This window comes from Triturus cristatus, chromosome 7 (assembly GCF_964204655.1).
Source record: "Triturus cristatus chromosome 7, aTriCri1.1, whole genome shotgun sequence".
NCBI classification, from domain to species: domain Eukaryota; kingdom Metazoa; phylum Chordata; class Amphibia; order Caudata; family Salamandridae; genus Triturus; species Triturus cristatus.
This window is the reverse complement of record NC_140590.1, coordinates 1,722,104,116-1,722,126,173: the sequence shown is the minus strand read 5'-3', so window position 1 is coordinate 1,722,126,173 and position 22,058 is coordinate 1,722,104,116. Positions and strand designations below refer to the sequence as shown.

Genomic DNA, 22,058 nt, shown 5'->3' with positions numbered 1-22,058 from the left:
TTTATTCTTCCCCAGCCAGGCTTTGCTCACCTTTTTAATAACAGGTTCCTGCAGCTTGGAACCTATGAAAGGTGCCGCATGTTGCTTCGTGCACGGGTATTATTGGCGCACCTCTTTGCTCTTTCTATTTCAAAATAGTTGCGGAATCACCCAGGGCTTTAAGTGGGGCGGGTCCCTCGGCATCTCAGACTCGGCAGTAATCAAAACAAGCATTGAAAGGGGTCCTATCTTTATGTCTTACCTTTAAAGACAAAAACAGAGGTTGATTTTTTTTAACCAACATTTCTAAAAACATTCAAGGTAATTCGTGTCAGCACGCAGCTCCTGTTAACATTTCAAGTGGTTTGCTTAATTCTGCCATTAAACAAAACCTGTATTATTTTTCAGTAGGTATGTTACTGTTGTATAATGCAGGGTGATTTGAGGTTGGGTGTTTATAAAGGTGCACTTATCAGCACTCGGGAGCTATGGCTGAAGGTAGAACGAGTTTTTCACAGTACCCGTCAGTGCGCCAGAATTGTGTTCAGAAGAGATGCACATCCAATCCCTGGCCTCTCTGCAGATGGTACAGAACACTAGTCATGTCATATGTGCCAATTGTAATTGTGATGATTCTATGGGAAGGTGTGTGAAAGAGTTCCACTGCTGCCGAAATATGCACATGACAAAAGTTTCTGAGAGACAGCAGAGGAAAGTGTTGTGAGTGGAAGAACAGGAGCAACTGAGGCACTATGAAGACACCAAACCCTTCAGAACTTGGAACAGTTCAATTCACAGTCTAATATTTTCAGAATTAAAATATTTTAAATTCTCACTATTCACAACAAAATTATTGTTGTAACGTATATGTTAGAGCTAACAAGCATTCGCAAAGCCAATCGTTTTGTTTTGTTGTAGGTGCATGTACATTACACTGTAATATGTCTAGATGCCATACATTTAGGTTCAGAGAGGTACCAAATACCAGGTATATAACAGAAGCCCCTGTGGTGCGTGGGGAGGGGGAAGCTTAAAGGGCAGAGGGGGCTCCTAAAGCTCAACCAGAAAAATGAAAAAACAAATAACTCATGTTTTGCGGACAGTGCCTGAGAGCTATTTTTTTATTCGCAGTGAGTCGGGGCCCCATGAGCAGTGGGGTTCTTTCTACTCCATGTAGCTGGTTAAGAAGACACGGCCCCAGATGGACAGGACGCCAGCCTATCCAAGGCCGCACTTTCAGAAGGGAGGGGCATTGGAACATCCTTACTTTCACTTTCATTTTATTTACTCATCCCATAGAAACTGGGGAGTAAGTAACCAGAAATTGACCCCCGACATGAAGCCCATCCAATATTGATGAAGTGGAGTGAAGCAAGCGAGCAAGCTCAGATATCACTACTGGGTTTAGGGGTCGTGCGGGGTAGGAGAAATCTCCCACCAATATATTTTCTTATAAAAAATGGGGTCAATTGTTGAATTTTACAGTGCAGTCTTACATTCACAACTAAAGAAGAACAAGGCTAATCATAACTAGGGATCCCGGTTTTATGTTTTTTTTTGTTGACATTTTCGTCTATATTTATCCATATTTATTTTTTGCAAATTTTTTCTTTATTTATCCATATTTATTTTGGGTTATGTGGAAAAATGAAGCTGAAATTAGTATATTTCCACATTTATTTAACCGGTAAATATGCACTCATGCTTGAATGCCGAATAGGTTTCAATGTTGTAAACACCCACAGAAGATAAATCAACGCACTTATAAGAAAATATGCAAATGTGATTATCAACCTTGTGCATATCTACTGCTGTTAAAGCCTCTCAACTAAAATTCCTTTCTTTTTTAGCCTCGTTCCCTATCGATCCAGACAGCTATTGGCCTGGGAGTCATGGCAGAGGTATTCCGAATTAAAGCAACCCAATTTCCGTTTTTATCCTCATTTAAAAATAAATACAGACAAGAAAATAAATGTTTTCTGTCTGTATTTATCTGTAAAAATCAGTAAAAACGTAAGCCAGGGAGGGAGCCTTAATCATTACTCATGTGAGATCAAGTGAGCCACACCGTGTCGTTATTATTTAGGGAGAGAGCCGTCTTCTCTCTCCCTCAATAATAAAGAAAAACTCTTGCTTGCATGAAAGGGGCCAGTGGCCCAATTGAACTCACATGAGTTCAAGTGTGGGAATGTCCAATGATGAAGCCACAGCTGTGTGGGTGAGCGCCTGGCATTTCCTAGTGACATATCTGTCTCCACTGGTGTTTTCAGATAGGATGAGCCCTGTGCTTCTTTAGATGTGTGTATTATTTGACAGGGGGGATGGAAGAACAGGTCTTCAGGGCCTCTTTCCTCTTCTTCATGAGTTTGAGTTGTGGACAGTACAATCTGCAATAGATTTCAACTAAAGTCTCTTTGCTTTGATTCCAAACCTTTCTTGGGCAGCCATCAAGAAAGAATCCAGAAATAAGGTCCTATTTGCTGACCTTCCTTCCTCATGTGTTTTGGGAGGTTTCCAACCAAGGAAAGATGGGGACAAACAATGTTTTAGTGGCATAATTTCCTCAGAAAATGTTTAAATGACATATTGGTTTGCTATTTGATTAAGGTTGCTGCTATTTTTTTCAATGTTCAAAGTATTCTCTTAAACCTTTCACATTCTTTTATGATTGACTAATAGACCTGCTGATTTGTAGTTTATTGTCATAATCAGGCACTTCTAATTCAGGTTAGAAATAAGACCCACCTACTTTAATTTACTAGAAGCTACTTAAAAGGTTGTTCAATGTGTGATATGTGAATTTGTTTTGTTTTCTGACAAAGCATCCAGGTCATTGTAAGTCCGGGCTCTTCTCCATTCTAACAGCTGTGGTATCTGAGACGGATAGCATTGGACGATTAGTCGACGCAGGGCAGACTGCGGCTCCAATCCTTTTAGATCTTTTTGCGGCCATTGACACCATCTCCCCAACCCTGCTGACGGAGCACTTGCAGGAATTGGGGATCAAAGATAGAGCTCTGAAACTGCTGTCCTATTTTCTTATGACCGATCTCAGAGGGTGACCAATAATTCATTTTCAATCAGACCCATTTTCATTACCAAGTGGGATACCACAGGGTTCGTCCTCGAGCCCCACATTATTAAATCTCTATGGCTCCCCGCTTGCCAAGCTCATACACTCCTTTGGTCTGAAGGCTGTGTCATACGCTGATGACAGCAAAACACACAAGATGATGGACGGAATGTTGCACATTGGCAAAACATTCACCCCCAATCACAGATCTGGGTTTAATCCATCGTTATTTTGCTCACCACGCCACCCCAGTTCAGACATGGCCATATGCAAATCAGTCTTGACCCTGTGCCTCATGTGAATGACACCCATACAATTGTGTATTTCTGAAGATATGGAGGACATCGCAGCCAACTTCACTCACTGTTGGAAATGGCCCTTTTTGCATTGTTATCCCCAAACTTTTTGTTTCTTCCTCCTTTATTTTACCTGACCTGTGGTTGTTGGCTATAGGACTCTGGGCACTTTACCACTGCTGATCAGTGCTAAAGTGCATATGCTCTCCCAGTAAATTGTTATTGTGATTGGTTATCCATGATTGGCATATTTGTTTTACCAGTAGGTCCCTAGTAAAGTGCACTGAGTGTGCCAGGGCTGGTAATTCAAATGCTACTAGTAGGCTTGCAGCGCTGATTGTGCCACCCACATGAGTAGCGCTGAAAATAGGTTTTCAGGCCTGCCACTGCAGTGCCTGTGCGCAATTTGCTAACTGCCAGGTTGTCCTGGCCAATGTACACACTTGCCAGGCCTGACCCTCCCCCTTTCTTACACATTGAACACCCCTATGGCAGGCCCCAGGTACCCCCCTGGGCAGGGTGCAGTGTATGTGAAAGGTGGGACATGTACTAGTGTGAGTAACATGTCCTGATTGTGAAATACTGCCAATTTTGCTTTTCACTATTGAAAGGCTATCTTGCCCGTAGGATAGAATGGGGAATGCTGTGTAACTTGTTTACCTGCATATCTGCCACTAGAAGCAAGATTGAAATTTGGAATCTGGTATCCCTTAACTCAGAATTTAATAACACATCTTTTAGGGAGGATGGTTTTTAAATTCAGTGTTTGGAAATATCACTATTTGAAAGTGGCTATTTTCTTGTTCAACCTTTCTGTGTGCCTCTGCCTGTTTGTGAATTGACTGTCTGGTTTGTGAGTGACAGGGGGTGGGGTGGCTCCAGGAGGCAGGGTGAGTCAGCACTAGGCTGAATAGACCTATCTGCATGTAGAGTGGTGGGAGAAGTAGCACCTGGATCTAAATAGGGCTGTGCCTGCCTTTCACAATGCTGGCTCCACCTCCTGATGCAGGTCTGATGGCCCTGGCCCACACTCACAAAGGAAGAAGTTGTGCACTGGAAGAGTGCACCCAGAACTGGTTTGGACTGGGTCCAGGACCCCTCACACATGAAGAACAAAGACTTTTAGGGTATAAATATCTGAGCTGAAACTCCTAAACTTTGGATTAGGAAAAACTTTGTGATCAAGAAGGAATCCCTGCCAAAGAAGAACAGCCTGGAAGACTGAGGAAAAGTGCTGCCATTGCTGAGTGTCTGGGAGCTGACCTACAGTTGCTGTTTTTATTGAGGAAGAGGACTAAGGGACTTTCTGCTGTGTGCTGTGTCCCCCTTGCTTGAAGAGGCGCTGTGCTGTGTGCTTTGTCCCCTCTGAAGTATACCTATCTCCAAGGGCCTGGGAAGAGCTAGCCTCCTGTTGCAAACTCAAGGATACAGAAATGTTGCTAAGAACTTCAGTAATTCGCCCTGTGCCAGGCTCTGCTGTTGTCTGTGGGGATAATTGTGCACCCCCTGGATGTCGCTGGTGTCACCGTGAAGCCTGCATGGCTCACACGCCTTCCCGCTCTCCAGAAGCACCAAGAGCGCTGTGTGCATCACCGCCGCCGGCCCGGGACCGGAGAGAAGTAACTGAGGGCCGGTATCCCATCACCACCGGCCCCCGATCCCTAGGAATTGTTGTGTGTTCCCTTTTAATCACCGCCGCCGGCCCGGGGGCCCTGAAAGCACTTTGCCCACATTCACCGCCAACTGCCCGGGGCCGGGTTTGCGGTACAGAAGAGCCACGTTGCAATACGAGTGAAGCCGGAGGGTTGCCTAGTAACGAGGACGCCGGCATCGACGTCACTGCTACGAGGAGCAGGAAGGCCACCGGCAGGAAGTCACGTCCCGACCAGCACATCACCGCCGGACGAGAAGGGCTCCCGCTGAGGATCTACTGAAGAGCACCGTCACCGTGAAGAGCAGCGCCAGGTAATACGCTCCCGGCCGTGCTATTGTCTGTGCGAGGCCTGGAGCGGGCGGGGGTACCGGCGGGGCTGCCTGAGACTGTGCGGGTGCGTCGTGGGAGAAAAGTGCATCCGTCTCTGGGCTGCGAGAGCAGCGGGGGCATTAATAACGCACAACCTTGCAGGATAACGTGCTGGGCCAGGAGTGTAGCATTTTGCTACAAAGGGCAGCAGGGACATCTTGTGACACAAATCAATTAAGTACAGCCTTCTTTACTACGAAGGGCAGCGGGGCCTAATTTCGTCCGGGGAGGACCGTGTTCTTTCTCACAAGTGCAGCATACTTGAGCCCAAGTACTGCGGGGGCATTGTTGATCGGGGCACACGTTGTTACAGTGTTTTTCCCCGCATTGGAAACCGAGTCTATAGCCCTACTGACTCCCCAAGTCACTTTGCTGTTGCCGGGACATTTATTTTTACAAGAACATTCCAAAGAAAACTACAAGAGAACCTTTGCTTCTAAAACAACTTTTATGGTGTATGTTGGTGTTGTGTTGTTTTGATTCTGCCTAATCCAGATAAAAGAGATTTATATTTTTATAAATAACTTGTGTGGCGTCCATTTGTTGTGTTTCACTATGTTACTGTGAGTGTTTACTTTACACATTGCCTTGGGGATAAGCCTGTCTGCTCGTGCCAAGCTACCAAGTGGGTGAGCAGGGGTTATCAACAGTGTGTTTCCCCCTTACCTGAACTAGAAGCAAGGGTCCCTATTTGGTCAAAGGTACTTACCTCTGCCAACTAGTGGCCCCCGGATCTAACAATCATTATATGAAGACAATGGTTTTATGGATGGGCAAGAACTATCTGAAGTTAAACGGATTCAAGACGGAAGTACTGTTCTTTGGATGTCAACCTATGATCTGGAACACCAACTGGTGGCCAGACATACTCGGTACCCTACCCACTCCAATGGACACAGCTACGAATCTAGGTGTCATCCTGGATAGTGAGCAGTCACTGGACAGCCAGGTCAACCGTACAGCGTCAACTTGCTTCTGGACCATTAAAATGTTGAGGGAAATCTTCCCGTTTATGGCCCTCCTGGCTTGCATACATGTGGCTCTGGCAGTGGTTGCCTCAAGGAAAGACTACTGTAAAGCACTCTACCTTGAGACCAACAAGACGACCCAAGCAAAGCTGCAACTTGTGCAGAATGCAGTGACAAGGCTTACCTTGGATATTCCTAAGCGGCAGTCGGTGTCGAAAGGTCTACTCACACTCCACTAACTTCCGGTAGAGAAGTGCATTATGTTCAAGACACTCTGGGGCCGATTCCGATCCGGGTCGGAAAGCACTCCGACCGAGCTGGATCCGGAGTGTTTTCCGACCGAGCCAGAGTCCTGCAGTCCGACCGAGCGAGTACGATGCGGCCGTATGCTGCCGGACTCGGTTCGGTCGTACTCCCATAGAAGTAAATGGGAGCCGGTCGTACGACGCTTACATGGTCTCCCATTGACTGAATGGGTACGTCGCGGACAAGTGCGCCCCCTACAGTGGGTATGCGTCGGTGCCATCCGCACTGTACATGCCTGTGTTGGGGAGACCCATGGGTCTCCCCCTGTGTCCGAGTCGTAGGGCTGCGGGTGACATGGAGTCCGACGGGGACCCCCAAAGGCAACCACCCGGACGATTTGCGAGCCAGACACTCTGGCTTGCACAGGCTGTCCGACGCGTGCATCGTACTGGCTCGGTCATGAATCGCATCCATTGCACGCCACGGTTAGCTTATGACCGAGACGTACGGAGCGGTTCGGACCCGGAAAACGACTCGGTCGGTGAATTTCATGTAGCTCGCATCGTACTCGCTCGCTCGTACAGCTGTACGCGTACGGCTCGTAGTTTTTCCGGCCGGGTCGGAATCGGCCCCTCTGTATTGTACATAAGGCTCTCTACACAGTAAGTCCAGCTAGAATTAAAGCCATGCTCGAATGGTATGTTCCTACTAGAAATCTTCACTCAGCATATCATAACTCGGTGACAGTTCCCAGAGTTGGGAAGAAGAGATGGGGAGGCAGAGCTTTCTCAGTCATGGCGGCAAAGCTTTGTAATACTCTTACCCGTCATCTCACATGCCTGAAGCTGCATTCCCCAATCAGGAAGGCCTTAAAAATGTAATTTTTACCCTGTAAGAAGTCATAGTATCACTGGGAGCTCGTAGTACCTGCTGTTACCGAGAAGCACAGCAAGACTACAGCACCTAGACCCCCAAGAGCACTTGTTGCGCTTTTATACATTTTTGTCATATCATATTAATAAAAAGTTTATTAAATATGCAAAAAGATTTTAGGCAAACCTGCCATTTTCACTTTTTATTCTGGTGCAAAATCACCTTCGTAATAGGTAGTGAAGCACGATCTGTCTGCTCTAGTTAGTATCAAACAAGCAGCAAAGACTGCAAAGTGACATTCACTCCTTTGTAGCACTGGGGCACAGCTTCTGTAACCTACCCCATGAGGGTAAAATGAAGCAGTCTCCACCAGCAACTTGGTAAATTTGCAATATTAATATTAATAGCCACATGGAAAGAGAGGAGGGTGTCATTAATGATTAGGCGGAGGTATCCAGTTAAGAACTTCCAGAGGGGGATTTTTGTAACTTCTAACACTTGAGACAAGTCAGTTATTACAAATACATTAAATATACTGACAATCTTCAGATAACTGGAATACTTGAGGATCTGTGTCATAATTCAAAGGCAGGCAATCTGGGTGGGACTTATCAGTGTAAAGTACCTCAACTGAGTAATGCAAGTGACCAGGTCACTCCATTTGGTGGCCTCCAATGCTTTTCTTGCAGTTGTCGGGTATCGGTTATAAGAAAAGCTAAACAAAACTAAAGACTGTGAAGGCAAGGTGCTTTCTCCTGAATGCCTTGTCTTCCTTCCATCAGTCCCATTGCAGTGCGAGGTGAGATGTTTGTAATTCACTCCTTCTTTTGTATCGTGGAAGACACATGTCCCCGGTGCTGCACTGAGTGCTCTAGTGCTGGGTGTGGACAGAAAGAAATGAGTAGCCTGGTCTGCCTGGCTGGGAGAAACAAGAAGACTGCAGCCGATACCAAACAAAAGAGGGGGAGTAAATGAATAAGAGAGAAGAAAGCAGAGACCGAGGGGGCAGAAGTATAACAGGTTGGAGAGAAAAAAGAATAAAGCAGAAAAAAAGGCAGTGCATTCACGAAAAGACGAGAGTTACAGAGTGGTCAAATATTCCACTTCAATGTGTCAATGTGAATCAGGACTACAAGTCCCAGAATGCTCATAAAAAAAGGCCCGGTTGGATGAGTTACTCACAGATGGACGAGGATGGTAAAAGAGAAGAACGAATGGGTAAGCCTGGAGAAAGGTAAAGAGAGTTGGAAATGGAGAGAAGAATAAACAATGGTACCATTCAATATCAATTAATAATGCCCTGCTCATGTGTGTGCAGTGTGCTCTGAAATAACAGGAATTAGGAAACTTAATATGCTGAGAAAAGTTCCCTACCCTACATTGCCGACCACCTGTCAATGTAGGGTGTAGTGTTCGTTTCACAGCATATCAAGTTTCCTAATGCCGCCACACCCTGACCCAGGCCCAGCTCCCGGAATTTTTATTTGGGTGGGTCAAGGGTGCATTTGGGTGGGCCACTGCGGGCTCGATTTGTCGCATATATGTCTAGGCAGGCCTGCTTCCGGCCCCTCCTTTATCTCCTCTTAGTCTTACAAGGCCCAGTAAAACACACTCTTTTCCAAATCTCTTTCTAAATATTATCACTCTCAAAAAGCGTTTTTTTCCATGTAATGTTCCTTTGATGGGAAGAGGAGGTTTCTGAGGTGGGAGTATCAGGCAAGTGACACTACTCAGGCTCCCTCTGTGCGAGCCTTCAGGGAGAATCCCTCTTCATTACTACCTCCACCTGACCCCAGACTCTGCATCGCACTCCCTTACAGGCTCCCTCTGTGCGAGCCTTCAGGGAGAATCCCTCTTCAATACTACCTCCACCTGACCCCGGACTCTGCAACGCACTCCCTTACAGGCTCCCTCTGTGCGAGCCTTCAGGGAGAATCCCTCTTCATTACTACCTCCCCCTGACCTCAGACTCTGCAACGCACTCCCTTACAGGCTCCCTCTGTGCGAGCCTTCAGGGAGAATCCCTCTTCATTACTACCTCCCCCTGACCCCAGACTCTGCAATGCACTCCCTTACAGGCTCCCTCTGTGCGAGCCTTCAGGGAGAATCCCTCTTCATTACTACCTCCACCTGACCGCAGACTCTGCAACGCACTCCCTTGCAGGCTTGATTATCCACTACTCCTCTCCAGTGCACCTTATCTCACAGCTGACCTTCTGGCCCCAGCCCTATATCAGGCACCATCGGGCTCCACTTTCATTTTTCCCGGTAAAAACATCTGTAAAATCACCTTCAAACTTAAAACATTGAATATAGCAGTAAATATAATTAGCACGCACTTTAAAGTATGTTCCACAGTAGCCCTTATGACCTGACTGCTAATTAAATAAACAAAAACAGAAAGGCCATGACAGGGCCGGCTTTAGCGCTGATGCAAAAGTCTTTTTCGGCGCCGCACCAATAACCTCTTTCTCCGGAAATACCTTTACTACCACCTTCCACCAGTGCCCTTCATCCCTCCATGGCCCCCCCTATTGACCTCCTCCTCGGATTCCCTCACTGCCATATGCCACAAGTGCCCCGGCCCAGCCGCTAGAACCGGGCCTGCCCTGACCTCACATTATGCAGGATACCTGTTACATCTTCTATTTGAAACGGATTAGGAGTCTGGAAAACGGCTAAGGACAAAACCACTAATTGTGCATTGGCATTTTCTATATGGATTATTTAGGTACCAAGACGGAACTAAAAATAGCTCCTCCAGAGTCCAGACAATAAATACTGACGTTTCACCAAGGCGCTAAATGCAATCAGCAAAGAATTACAGGCCTGGGGGCATATTTACAAGCCCCTTAAGCCACCGGAGTGTCACTTTTTCTGATGCTCCGGTGGTGTTGCGCCATTCCCCATATTTACAAGGAGGCCCTAAGTCACGTAAGGTTTCTTAACACCACCTTGTAAATATGCCCCTTTACGCGGCAGTCTGCTGTGGCAAAGGGGCAGGCACTGGGTGTTGCAGTGAGCGTTCCACAACAACACACATTGCTTTTTGACCCTGCCTTAGATTTACAATGCAGGGGTAATACCTGGTCTTAGAATGGCGATACGAGGAAAAATTATTAATTTCTTCTAGTTTTTTGCTCTTTCTATGTGTCCTGAACTCTGCAGGACACATATAAAGAGCGAATCGTGATTTTTGATTGTTTATGTGCAGGAAGGGGCACCTTCAGCGCAGGCACCCTTGCAAAATGGCACAAGGGTGCCTGAGCTGGCACTAGACAGCGTTTTTAGCACCAGTGCTAGGGGAAATGCAGAGGTGCACCTTATTTTTATAAAGATGGGGCATCCCTGCATTTTGAAAATGTCGGAGCGCAGTTTTGGCAAATTTGGTGTAACACTGCACTCCGACATTTTTTTGTACATTTGCTCCCTAGTCTCTCTACCTCAGAATAAGGAACACAGTCATTGTTACAGATGGTCGAGTGGGGCAGGCAATTTGCTTAAATCACTATTTCTGCAGCCATAAGGAGTCTGCTATAGGTTTCCACACCCAATATCACATGTTTCTAAAAGGAGCCCTGGCAAAGCACTCTGGGGTGTGTAGTTCAGAAGAGACCAGTCATCAGCATAATGTATAGGCCTGTGAACTACAACCCCCATAACCCAGCAGTGCCCTGAGTACTATTATGGGCAAACCATTGCTGGTGTTATCTGTCAGCACAAACTCTGACAGTAAAAATGGGTTTGTTGCCCAGTGCGCTGGCATGCCAACCCCCGCTGACGAAGCGGGGGCTTCACAACACAGCTGTGCCAAAGTGATGCATCCTTGTTTCCGACCGAAGGCATTTCCTTCCTACTGTTTGAAGCAGTTAAGGAAGAGCAGCTGCTAAAAATCTTTGCTCCTCTGACAACCAGGGAGAACTATAAAATGCATTTAAGGAGATTGCTAACATGCAAAGTGAAACAGATTTTAAACTAAAGAAATCTTAGCAATTGTGATGTAAAATACAGCAAGAACATTAGCATGGCCTGGATGTCAAGTGCCATAATGCAAGCAGGGAAACTAGCCCCCCTGGGTCTCTATTAAAATGCTGCTGTACTGAGGTGCAGTGTGGCCATCCCTCCTCTAGACCTTGGTGGAACAGCACCCGCTGCACTAATGATAGGTAGACCACTGCCTACAGGTCTCCAAGTTCCACATTCTACCAGCCCTACCTTCTCAGCTTCCAATCTCCATCCCTCTCTCCACTCATCTCCTTCATCCCTTTCACACTGTCCTCACAAGCCCCTTCCTCTCTCACTTGTCCCCTCACCCATCCATATCGATTTAGTCCAACATCCTTATTCTTGCCCCTTTCGCCCCCCTTTTTCCTGCCCATTTTCCTCATCCTGATCTCATTTCTCGCTCATCCTTATTTCTGTCACTTTTTCCTCTCTTCCGCTGTTATTTTACCCTCTCCTTTTCTTTTATACCTTTTATCTCTCTAATATATTGGTCCCTTATCCTCTACTCTTATCTCCCCTTCCCTCTCCCTAAAGATTAAACAGACTGGCAGGCTCCTAGCATACTCTCTGTTTAAAGCATTTGAACAGGCAGCTTCTAAAACAACTTCAGTTGCTGTAGGACAAACTGGGCCCCCTCTCACCTCTGGGCTCCGGTGCCGCTGCACTTGCTGTACCACTGGTAGCTATGCCCTTGAGCAAAAATCAGAATACACAGGAGATTCAAGGGTAACCGGCACCTCAGCCCTAAATACATTGAAAATGATTTGTGTGAGCGCAACCCACCAAACTGTGTCTGTACCTGATTCGACTCCTGTGACTGGGACAGAGACATATGAAGTCTGATTCGACTCCTGTGGCTGGCGCGTAGGCAATGGATTCTGATTCGACTCCTGTGGCTGGGGCGTAGGCAATGAAGTCTGATTTGACTTCTGCGGCTGGGGGAGAGGCAATGAAGTCTGATTCGACTCCTGTGGCTGGGGGAGAGGCAATGGATTCTGATTCGACTCCTGTGGCTGGGGCGTAGTCAATGAAGTCTGATTCGACTCCTGTGGCTGGGGCACAGGCAATGAGGTCTGATTCGACTCCTGTGGCTGGGGCGTAGTCAATGATGTCTGATTCGACTCCTGTGGCTGGGGCACAGGCAATGAGGTCTGATTCGACTCTTGTGGCTGGGGCACAGGCAATTAAGTTTGATTCGACTCCTGCGGCTGGGCTTAGACAATGACGTCTGATTGTACTCCTGTGGCTGGGGCAAAGACATACAAGTCTGATTCAACTCCTGTGTTTGGGGCGAAGGCAATGAAGTCTGATTCAACTCCTGTGTCTGTGGCAGAGGCAGTGACATTTGATTCAACGCCCGTGGCTGGGGCAGAGGCAATGAACTCTGATTTGACTCCTGTGACTGGGACATAGACAATGAAGTCTGATTCTACTCCTGTGGCTGAGCCACAGACAATAAAGTCTGATTCGACTTCTGTGTCTGGGGCAACGACTATGAAATCTGATTCAACTCCAGTGGCTGGGGCAGAGGCAATGAAGTCTGATTCGATTCCTGTGGCTAGGTCAGAGGCAATGAAGTCTGATTCGAGAACTGTGGCTGGGTCAGAGGCAATGAAGTCTGATTTGACTCCACTGGTTGGAGCTTAGTAAATGAAGTCTGATTCGACTCCTGAGGCTGGGGTAGAGGCAATGGTGTCTGATTCCACTCCTGATGCTTGGGCAAATACAATGAAGTCTGTTGTGACTCCTGTGACTGGGGCAAAAATAATGAAGTCTGATTCGACTCTTGTGACTGGGGCAAAGACAATGAAGTCTAATTCGACTCCTGTGGATGGGGCTTAGGCAATGAAGCCTGATTCGACTCCTGTGGCTGGGCAAAGACAATGAAATCTGATTCGACTCCTGTTGCTGGGGCATAGAAAATGAAGTCTGATTCGACTCCTGTTGCTGGGGCAGAGAAAATGAAGTCTGATTTGACTTCCGTGGCTGGGCAGAGACAATAAATTCAGATTTGACTCCTGTGGCTGGAGCATATGCAATGAAGTCTTCTTCGACCCCTGTGGCTGGAGCATATGCAATGAAGTCTGCTTCGACCCCTGTGGCTGGAGCATATGCAATGAAGTCTGCTTCGACCCCTGTGGCTGGAGCATATGCAATGAAGTCTGCTTCGACCCCTGTGGCTGGAGCAAAGACAATGAAGTCTAATTCGACTCCTGTGGGTGCGGCATAAGCAATGACGTCTGATTCGACTGCTGTGGCTAGGGCAGAGTCAATAAAGTCTGATTCGACTCCTGTGGCTGGGGTATAGGAAATAAAGTGTGAAACGACTCCTGTGGCCGGGACATACGCAATGACCTGATTCAACTGCTGTGGCTGGAGAAGAGGCAATGAAGTCTGATTCGACTCATGTGGCTGGAGCAGAGTAAATGAAGTCTGATTCGACTCCTGTGGCTGGGGCAGAGGCAATGAAGTCTGATTCGACTCATGTGGCTGGGGAATAGATAATAAAGTCCTCAAACACCATGGTGAGGAACTTAAATTGAGCTTCTCTGCTGCCAGAGATCCAGCCTGCATGTCTACGATTGAGGAATACTTGTGTCAGAGACAGAAAAGTGCTGGATGTGAGTGAGGGTTGCTGTGGGGGAGACAGGAAAGTGCTGGACGTGAGTGACTTGCTGTCGTAGAGACAGAAAAGTGCTGGATGTGAGAGGGATGCTGTAGTAGACAGAGCAAAGCGCTGTATGTGAGTGATGGATGCTGTGGTAGGGACAGTAAAGGGCTACATGCGAGTGAGGGATGTTGTCATAGAGACAGAAAAGTGGTGGATGTGAGTAAGGGATGCTGTTGTAGAGACAGAAAAGTGTTGGATGAGAGGAATGTTGTCGTAGAGACTGAAAAGTGTTGGACGTGAGTGAGGTATGCGAGTGGTGGAGACAGAAACGTGCTGGCTGGAGATGGATGAGATCGAAAAGTGCACGAGTGGCAAAGATGTTGACCTTGTTAAAGTTCGAGAAATCACATTTTAGAAGACCTTGTAGGATGATGCAGCGATTGTCTAGTCTGCTCATATCCACAACATTGATGACTGATTCAACATTCAATGAACCAAAACTTTCTGATGTTCAGTTGCAAATATCAGGCAGCTGTGGCCGTGCTGTCCATGAAGAATTTCAGATCCATGTGAGAGTCAAACACGACAAGGTTTCCTTCATGGGGGAATGAGTGGGGGGCGAGAAAAGGAAGAAAAACTTGGGGGGGGGAGCAATGAGTGGATTTATTGAAGAAGGGTTGGAAGCAGCAAGGATGTACTTCTGCTCCGTTTTAGAGGAACGCTGAGTATATGTGAGTGAAGGATAATCAAGAGAGGCATTTAGAGACCCGACAATTGATATGCTCTGAGAAGGATGAGAATGAAAAAGGATTTGAGCATCGTGTGTTCAGAAAATGGTATGAACAGCTGAAGGAAGAGATAATATTTATTTTGGGGTTTTGAAGAGCACTGAGTTGTACAAAGAAGAAAATAGATGAAAGCATGAAAATAGACGCGTCTGTGGAAGACACAGACCAGGAGGTGGTCGGGCAGGATAGAGATACGCTCTGGGAGACAGAATATGGGGTTTGTTAAGTAGGATGGGAGCCATTCGTAGATAGAGTTAGGGACTGAGAGGGAAACAAGGGTATTAAGCTGAACTGAGCAGTCAACAGTCAAAGACATCCGACAGAGCCTGTAGTGCAGGTAAGTGTTGAGCAGAGGTGATGAAGTTAGAGACATTCAGTAGGGCAGGCTCAGGCAAGAGGAGGGCATGAAAACTAGAGATTGTATAGGATATTCTAGTGAGATTTTGTGTACGTCTTAAAAAAGCCAGTCATTCAAGAATCTGAAGAGCCAGGTAACTGAGAGACAGCAGCAGAACCACCATTACTTGGAACATTTGGGGGTAAGTGTCTGTAAAAAGGAAATAATGTTGGGAAGAACAAATTGTAAAAAAGAAGGCTACGAGTGGGATTGGTGGTTTTAAGAATTGGAATGAGCTCTGTCGGTGGTGTGTTGGAGATGTTTCATTTGAGGAGGATGGAGGAGCAAGTAGAGATGGGCAGTTAAAGAGTGAAGATGGTAGCCTTAATGTGAATTTTAGAGTGAAAGTGTTTAGTAAAATAATGGGAAGATATGAGAATTCTTTTGGCACACAGCAGAACACCTGCTTAATGATATTATGTATATTTACATTTTCCAGGCCTCGGACAAAGGACAGACTGCTGTACACCTATTACCAGAAAACATCTTGCTGTCATTACAGCAGTTCTATCCCTCATTAATATTATCTTGATTGCTTTCATTGCAGGTGAGTTATCATCAGTTCCTGTTTTGCTTAAAAGTTTATATTTGTTACTGTTTTTTTGTATCCCTCCTAATGTATTGCCTTATGGTTAAGAGTACAAAGTGCCTACACTCGTGGTGTAAGCAATGCCAGTACAATTCGTGCTAAAATAAGAATTCAGTATATTAATGAATTCGAAATGTTAGAATAATCATTATTACAATTAATGGACACCAAATATGATAAGGATGTTTTTATGTATCAGGAAAAGAGAAAGTAAGATGCTTAACGTCTTTTGATGGTTCACTAACAGAATATAATCATCACTAATATCGTCCTACAAAATTATTGACACCAAAATATCCACCACAAAAATATCACATTCTATACTTATAATGTAAATGACAAAAATATCGATGTCACTAATATAGTTCTCAAAATATAGTTTTTTAAAATATATATACACATAAATAATAAGCATTAAATAATTTTAAATGTAACAGTAATATAATTAAAATTGTATGTATTTTATTAGTTTAAGAAAATATATAACTATTATACTTATTGTAAAAAAATTAAACACAAATCTATATTACTATAAGTAGTTAATAATATATTTATTTTGAAACTATTTCTTAACTTTGATTTTTGTGATAATATTTAAAAAAAAAAAAAAAAATATATATATATATATATATATATATATATATATATATATATATATATATATATATATATATACAAACAAGTCCTTGCTATCGTAGTGTATATTTAAAGTTAAAGAAAATGATGATCTGTGTCGTGAACAAAGCTGCGTGTAGCAGCCGAAATGCGTGGATGCCGTCACTACAAGAATAATAAAATACCGAGCAAAATGCTTTTGGAATGCTGGTCCTTTCTGAAAGGGGAAAGGAGTTGTGATAGTTATAGTTACAACCTATTTTCCATAGGAAATCCGCAACATTCTATTTGGAATAACTTTGGCGCCGATTGACGAATCCTCGCGAAATTTTCAAAATAGGTAGGGCGCTCCACTCCGCTCGTACCCTGAAAGTCCCGGGGTGATTTGTCAAGCGGGGGCCGAGAAAAAGGGGGGGTCCCAAAACGCGTTTTCCCCATGCATTTTTCCATGGGACCTTTAGTCGCAGCTACAGCCTGAACGGCTGAACAGAATTACGTGAAATTTGGCAGAGAGGTAGCCATAAGGTCAAGGAAGTGTCTTTTGCAGGTCTCGTGTAAATCTGTTCAGTATTTCCTGAGAAAATAGCATTTAAAACCATATCAATATCTATACGCGCGCACCGTGCGCACTGGGTGGGCGCACCCTGCCGTGCGCGTGCCCAATTCTGATTGGTTGTTAGATGTCAGTAAACATTCGAATCGGTCGAAACCAGGAAGTGTCGGCTGCCATTTTGTCTCTCGCACACTGAGCGGGTGAAAAACAAAGGTGGAGAACGTGAAAAGGGGGCAGGGTGGACAGTTCCTGACCCCCTAGCCTTTGTCAGGGGGTCCCAGAAGGACCCCCAAGGGCCAAAAAAAGATTATTTTTTTTTCTAAAAATCGCGGAGTGTGCGCACCCTGCGCGCACTGTACAAACGGAAAAAAAATTCCGTGAAGTTCGCGCACCGTGCGCACACGGTAAACCCAGGGAAAAAATTCTGCGAAGTTCGTGCACTGTGCGCGCACTGTGCGCGCAAGCTGAAAATTCCATAAAAAAAATACATACATAAATTAGCATTTAAAAAACCTTTGAAATTCACTGAAAAAACCATAGGTTTCACACACGTTATAGTTATGAATTAGCATTTAAAAAACCTTGCAAATTGTTATAGTTAGCTGGACATTTCACTCGTAAAAAACCAATGAAATTCCCCCGTTATAGTTAGTGCTGGCAACTATAACTCACGCGACCGCAATCCTCTGCTGATGACATCAGATATTACATCACTGATGACATATGTGTCTTTCTGAAAAATAAATATTTGTAATATATGTATAGCTAAAGATTAATGGAAGAAGACATGGGAAAATAAGTGTCTAAATACAGTGATGTAATATCTGACGTCATCAGCAGAGGATTGCGGTCGCGTGAGTTATAGTTGCCAGCACTAACTATAACGGGGGAATTTCATTGTTTTTTTACGAGTGAAATGTCCAGCTAACTATAACATGTGTGAAACCTATGGTTTTTTAAGTGAATATATATATAAACAAGTCCTTGCGCAGCAAAGAATATAGAGCACTCAGGAGTCCAAAAACCTACATTTATTATTCCAGCATAGCTAACAAACTCGTTTCGGCCGCAACGGCCTTTGTCAATGTCAGCATTAGTTTCAACTGATATGTTATTTATTGAAAAAAAAACACCCACTGTTGTCTATATCATGGTAGATGGACTACTACTCGCCGAACGGGTATACCTGCATTGTTTTTCACTTTACAGTAGTAGTCCGTCTACCATGATGTTGGCAACAGTGGGTGTTTTTTGTTCTCCATTAAATAACAAATAGTTGGAACTAATGCTGACATTGACAAAGGTCATTTTGGCTGAAATGTTTGTTAGCTATGGTGGAATAATAAATGTATTTTTGAGGACTCCTGAGTGCGTCACATTCTTTGCTTCGCAAGGACTTGTTTGTACATTTACGCGGAGTGGCCTCTGCGAGGTAACAGCACCCATCTAGTTTATGAGCGGCAGTATCGGTGAACACAGGCAAACGTGTATATATATATATATATATATATATATATATATATATATATAGATATATATATAGATATATATATAGATAGATATATATAGCCATAACATAAAACATAACAATTTATATACAAATAAAAAAACATAAAAATGTAAATCTACTGAAAATATATTACGTAGTAAAAAGATTACTGATTACAAATATTATAATTTTAACTACACAAAAACATAATAATGTAAATTTAACTAATTAAAACTAAGCAATAAAATGTCACAAATAATACATATAGTATAGCCACTTCAATTTACAAAACAGTACAAAAAAATTAGATTCAGGAAAAGAACACATTACTGCTCCCACTGCAATAAATGCAACTGTAGAGAAAGCATTGAATTGCACAGGGGTAACATGTACTATTCCCACTACACCCAGTGCAACAGTAGGGAAAGTGCAACAGTAGGGAAAGTGTTGGAGGGGTAAGATTTACTATTCCCACTTCAGTCAGTGCAGCAATAGGTAAAGTGTTGGATTGCAGAGGGGTTAAATATAGTATTCCGACTCCAGTCAGTGCAGAAGTAGGAAAGGTGTTGGATTGCGGAGGGGTAAAAATTACTATTCCCACTACAGTCAGTGCAACAGTAGGGAAAGTGTTGGATTGTGGAGTGGTAACATTTGCTATTCCCACTCCAATCAGACTTAGGAAAAGTACAAATTACTATTCCCACTACAATAAATGCAACAGTAGGGAAAGCATTGAATTGTACAGGGGTAACATTTACTATTCCCACTACACCCAGTGCAACAGTGGGGAAAGTGTTTGATTGCGGATAGGTAAAATGTACTATTCCCACTTTAGTCAGTGCAACAGTAGGGAAAGTGTTGGATTGTGGAGGGGTCAGATTTACTATTCCCACTTCAGTCAGTGCAGCAATAGGTAAAGTGTTGGATTGCGGAGCAGTTCAATTTACTATTCCGATTCCAGTCAGTGCAACAATAGGAAAAGTGTTGGATTACGGAGGGGTTAAAATGATTATTCCCACTACAGTCAGTGCAACAGTAGGGAAATTGTTGGATTGCGTAGATGTAAAATTTACTATTCCCACTCCAATAAGTGAAACAGTAGGGAAAGTGTTGGCTTGCGGAACGGTAAAATGTACATTTGCCACTACACTCTATGCAACATTACACACACAGTAGTTCACTTTAAAAAAAAATTAACATTTTATAAACATTAATAAATGACAATATTTTTAAATATTTAAATAGAAAATGATATGTATGGTTATATTTAAAAAATAAACATATTACATATTTATTATAATATTTAGTACATATTATAAATCATACACATATTATAATTATATTTACAATACCAAACTATAGTCTCAAAATAATAACAACAAAGAAATACAATATTTTTTTTAAATAAAAAAGCACAACTCAATTAACACAAAACATATTAAAACACATTTTTTAAAATATTTAAATATTTGTAATTTTTGTATTACTTAATTCACGTCCTACCCTATATCTATGCAAACTACACAACAAACATCTAAAATATATTAAATGAGAATATTTACCCATTTTACATAATGAATTATCAATTAAAGTATTAATAATAATTACTTAATGGTAAATTAATTATAATTAATTACCTTCCCACCCTTTATCCTTAGAAAACAAAGAGCCCCCTCCTAATATATGTATTTGCAATTTTTACTTTGATAATTTACCTACTTAATTATCAATTAAACAATTAATAATAATTAATAATAAATTAATATTTATTTAACTCCCCAATATTTACCCCTACAAATACAGCTGACACATAATATATAACACAGACAATATCCTAATTACACAATTTAAATTATTAAATTTAAATTCAATATTTTTTTATTAATTTACATTAATTAAATACTATAATTAATTTCCTACACACCCTATACCCATACAAAAACAACAAACTTCACAAAATAAAAAATAGATTTAGTACACAAATTATATAATTGTTTATCAATTAAATAATTAATTATGATATTACATAATTATTAATTACTTATAGTTAATTTACTTCCCACCCTATATCCCTACAAAACCCACAACCCACTCCTAAAACTTATATTTAACAAATGTAATTATACAATTAGCATAAATAATGATCAATTAAATAATTAATATTAATTAAAAATTAAGTACTAATTAATTATAATTAATGTACTTCCCACCCTGTACCTCTATAAACCCCACAACCCACTACAGTACTAAAAATGACAACAAATATTAAATTACATTTACTAAAAATGTGGAAACTATATTAAAAAGTATTTGCAATATTTATGCAATTTATGACATATACAATTAAAATATATAGTAAAATATTAAAAACTCTCTGTCATTAATGACAATATTTTTAACATCGATATTAACCGCATATATATTTTTGTAATTCATCTTAACCCTTTATATATTTCTGACATCGATATTACTTGCCTTAAATTAGATATTCTTGTCAACGATATTCTTGATGATGAAATTTCTGTCTGCCGATATTTCCAACTCAATATTTCTGTAGGTGGATAATAAAATTTCAATATTTTTTCTGAATACCTCTTTTGATCACTATAGATAGAAAAGAAATAGCTGCAATGTTCAGACATGTAAAGGTTTGAAATGTATTGTAAGGCATACATGAATTGTGTTGAGGAATCACATAAATCAGTTGGCACCAATTATTTATGTAGCACAACTCTTGGACCTGCAAGTCAGCGTTGTAAATTGTAGAAGCCTCACCTGGCCTCATACTACGAGGGTAACTTGCCATCAGTTGTGGTTTTCGAGCATTAAGCATTGTGGGACCTGCAACCTCTTACTCATATTGGAAAAAAGTAAAACTGCAAAAAAGTAAAACTACAAGTACCAGCTTACCTAATGTTATTGGGTGAAATAAAAAACAGATATGAAAGTCACCCAGTTGTCATGAGGCCAAACCATACCTATATATTTCAATCTAACTATAGACATATAGCGACCTTGTAAATATGATAAGGGTAAGAAAAGGCATGTTTTTGTTTTCTTAGTTACTTTGATGTTTGATGAATATGCACAAAAGTTTTCTTAAAAAAAGAGTTAATCCTATTTGTGTTTGGTATGGAAACATTTGTGTGCGGATCTGTCAAGTGGAGGACAGGAAGGAGTGTTTGCCAATGAAGTAACATATCCATTTTAACCAGTATAGGTAATATTGGTCTCCTACACGGCAAAAAACCAATGAACAAAATGATACCAAATTTGGTATGAAAGTAGAGGTTAACTCAAGGAAGTGCCTTTGTTTGATTAGCTGTACTCCGTTCTGCAGCTTTTTGTAAATTACTGTTTTAAACAATTTGGGTTGACCCTCAAAGTTCTAACAAGTTAGCAATATCTTTGATTAGTCTGCAGAGGTCCAGAAACTCATGTTTGTCGAACATCTTCGGACCCAAATTTAAATACCAAACACATCAGATTGGACGAGGAAGCTTTTTCTTACACTGCACATTTCAGGTCTGCAGACACAAAGCTCTCTGATTGT

General features: G+C 42.6%; 1 protein-coding gene across 2 annotated transcripts in view; it reads left to right on the top strand.

Annotated features, from left to right (window-relative positions):
• Nucleotides 1-22,058, top strand: part of LOC146812895 (killer cell lectin-like receptor subfamily E member 1) — a 59,453-nt gene that overhangs the window by 1,577 nt on the left and 35,818 nt on the right. The window contains exons 2-3 of one of the 2 annotated variants that reach the window (XM_085619964.1): nt 1,830-1,880; nt 15,699-15,806. In XM_085619964.1, coding sequence (XP_085476090.1) covers nt 1,830-1,880; nt 15,699-15,806 — 159 coding nt within the window. The remainder of the gene's footprint in view (nt 1-1,829; nt 1,881-15,698; nt 15,807-22,058) is intronic. The other variant, XM_085619965.1, reaches the window with a different exon arrangement.